Source organism: Oncorhynchus mykiss, chromosome 12, assembly GCF_013265735.2.
Source record: "Oncorhynchus mykiss isolate Arlee chromosome 12, USDA_OmykA_1.1, whole genome shotgun sequence".
Classification (NCBI taxonomy): Eukaryota; Metazoa; Chordata; class Actinopteri; order Salmoniformes; family Salmonidae; genus Oncorhynchus; species Oncorhynchus mykiss.
This window is the reverse complement of record NC_048576.1, coordinates 17,807,063-17,808,757: the sequence shown is the minus strand read 5'-3', so window position 1 is coordinate 17,808,757 and position 1,695 is coordinate 17,807,063. Positions and strand designations below refer to the sequence as shown.

The window sequence follows — 1,695 nt, the reverse complement described above, 5'->3', positions numbered from 1 at the left end:
GTATCTAAGTCGGTGTGTAAGGGTCAGGGTGTAGGGTGTATTTGTGGTGATGGGTTGTGTGTGTATGGTTAGTGATGAGTTGGTGGCACATGCAGTGATGTGGGCTGGTGTGGATAAAATTCCAAGGCAGAATTCTTGTCCCAGTCCGCCCCTTCAACTGAGCGCGAGGGAGGCGCAAACGCTGCAGCTAGACTGTACAATGACCGTCAGTCGTCCCGCCCCGAAAGACAGACAGTAACCAGGCTATGCTACAGTGACAGACAGTAGCTCTAGTCCAGAGCGACCTGTCAAATCCGATTAGCGCTGTTTTCACCGTTTGTTCCCTCAATCTATTTTGGTTTTACGCAGCTACAGCCTGAACGATACGATTTAGCGATTTTCCATTGTGTATATACATTTTCTTATCATTTGGGTCCGTTCGGAACACTTTCTGAAAGTTTGAGGCATTGCAACGTGGGTGTATAGATTCATTTCTGGTTGGTGAGTCCTTCTGAGTGAGTAGAAGGCGCTAGTGTCTGCTGCTTTGCAGCGCGCTGCGTGGATAGGACTCCAAACTTTCCCCTGCACGTCCGTGGTAAACTTGGATTACCTCTTTCGCTCCTCCACATCTACTTCCTCTCCCTCATTTCCTGTCCAACTCTCTTTGAAAATATGAGAGAGATGTTACAGATATGACATCAACAACAACGATCACATATCGAAATCGACAGCGAGAAGGGGTCTCACGGAAAATGCAGAAGAGCGTGCGATATAATGAGGGCCACGCTCTATATCTGTCGGTTGTCGCGCGCAAAGAGGGCACAAAACGCGGTATCCTGAGCAAGAAGTCTACGGAGAACAGTCGGTGGAACGACAAGTACTTCGCTCTCTACCAGAATGTGCTCTTTTACTTCGACAACGACCAGAGCACGCGGCCCTCTGGGATCTACTTGCTGGAGGGGTGCACGTGCGAGAGGGTTCCCGCGCACAAAGGCTCCGCGGTCAGCAAGGAGACTGTGGACAAGCAGCAGGTGGGTTAGGTACCCCAGTTACCACTGTAGTGCAGTGCACCAGAAATGGTTCTGTGTTTTGGTCTCTGCTCGCAGTGTTGACACAGGTTTGTCTCCCTGTTTTCTTGCATAAAACAGATTAAGGAGAGGATTAAGCAGAGAAGGTACACTTTAGTTGAGAGGAGAGGTGGGATGGAGGGATGACAATTGATTTCCTCCATAGGCTACCTGGAATACATGTAGAATGTGTAGAATATTTATAAATGTGGCTTTACACTAGAAGTGTTGTGATTTTAGAACATGGCTGTACTATATTCCAATGTAGTGAACTAAAGCTAAATATGGGAATACTAGTCCAGTAGCCATATGAAGAGCTCCATTACTGGCTGACATCTTTGTTATTGTGATGAGCTGCATGGAGTCAGTAACTGGCAACAAGACGTTTTCCTGTTTACTTTACATCCTCACATTTGGAGAGTGGAGACAGCATGTTCACTTTCTCTGTATACAGTACAGTAGTCTACCTTTGGATATGCACATCAATGCAAAAGTTTCTTATATAAATATTTTTCCATTCACCTGTAGTTGTATATATCTCTGTGTTTCTCAAGCTCTTTGCATACTCAGTATCTGTCTGTGTATCTCCAATGTGTGCCTCTTGACGTCACCTTGGCACTATATTCAACCCCTGCCTTTGAAAGGACCC

At 46.4% G+C, this 1,695-nt stretch overlaps 1 protein-coding gene across 3 annotated transcripts in view; it reads left to right on the top strand.

Moving 5' to 3' along the window:
* Nucleotides 1-245: 245 nt before the first annotated feature.
* Nucleotides 246-1,695, top strand: part of LOC110536806 (ras-specific guanine nucleotide-releasing factor 2) — a 54,550-nt gene continuing 53,100 nt past the window's right edge. For all 3 annotated transcript variants that reach the window (XM_036937093.1, XM_036937092.1, XM_036937094.1), the window contains exon 1: nucleotides 246-1,010. In XM_036937093.1, coding sequence (XP_036792988.1) covers nucleotides 672-1,010 — 339 coding nt within the window. In that variant the 5' untranslated portion in view covers nucleotides 246-671. The remainder of the gene's footprint in view (nucleotides 1,011-1,695) is intronic.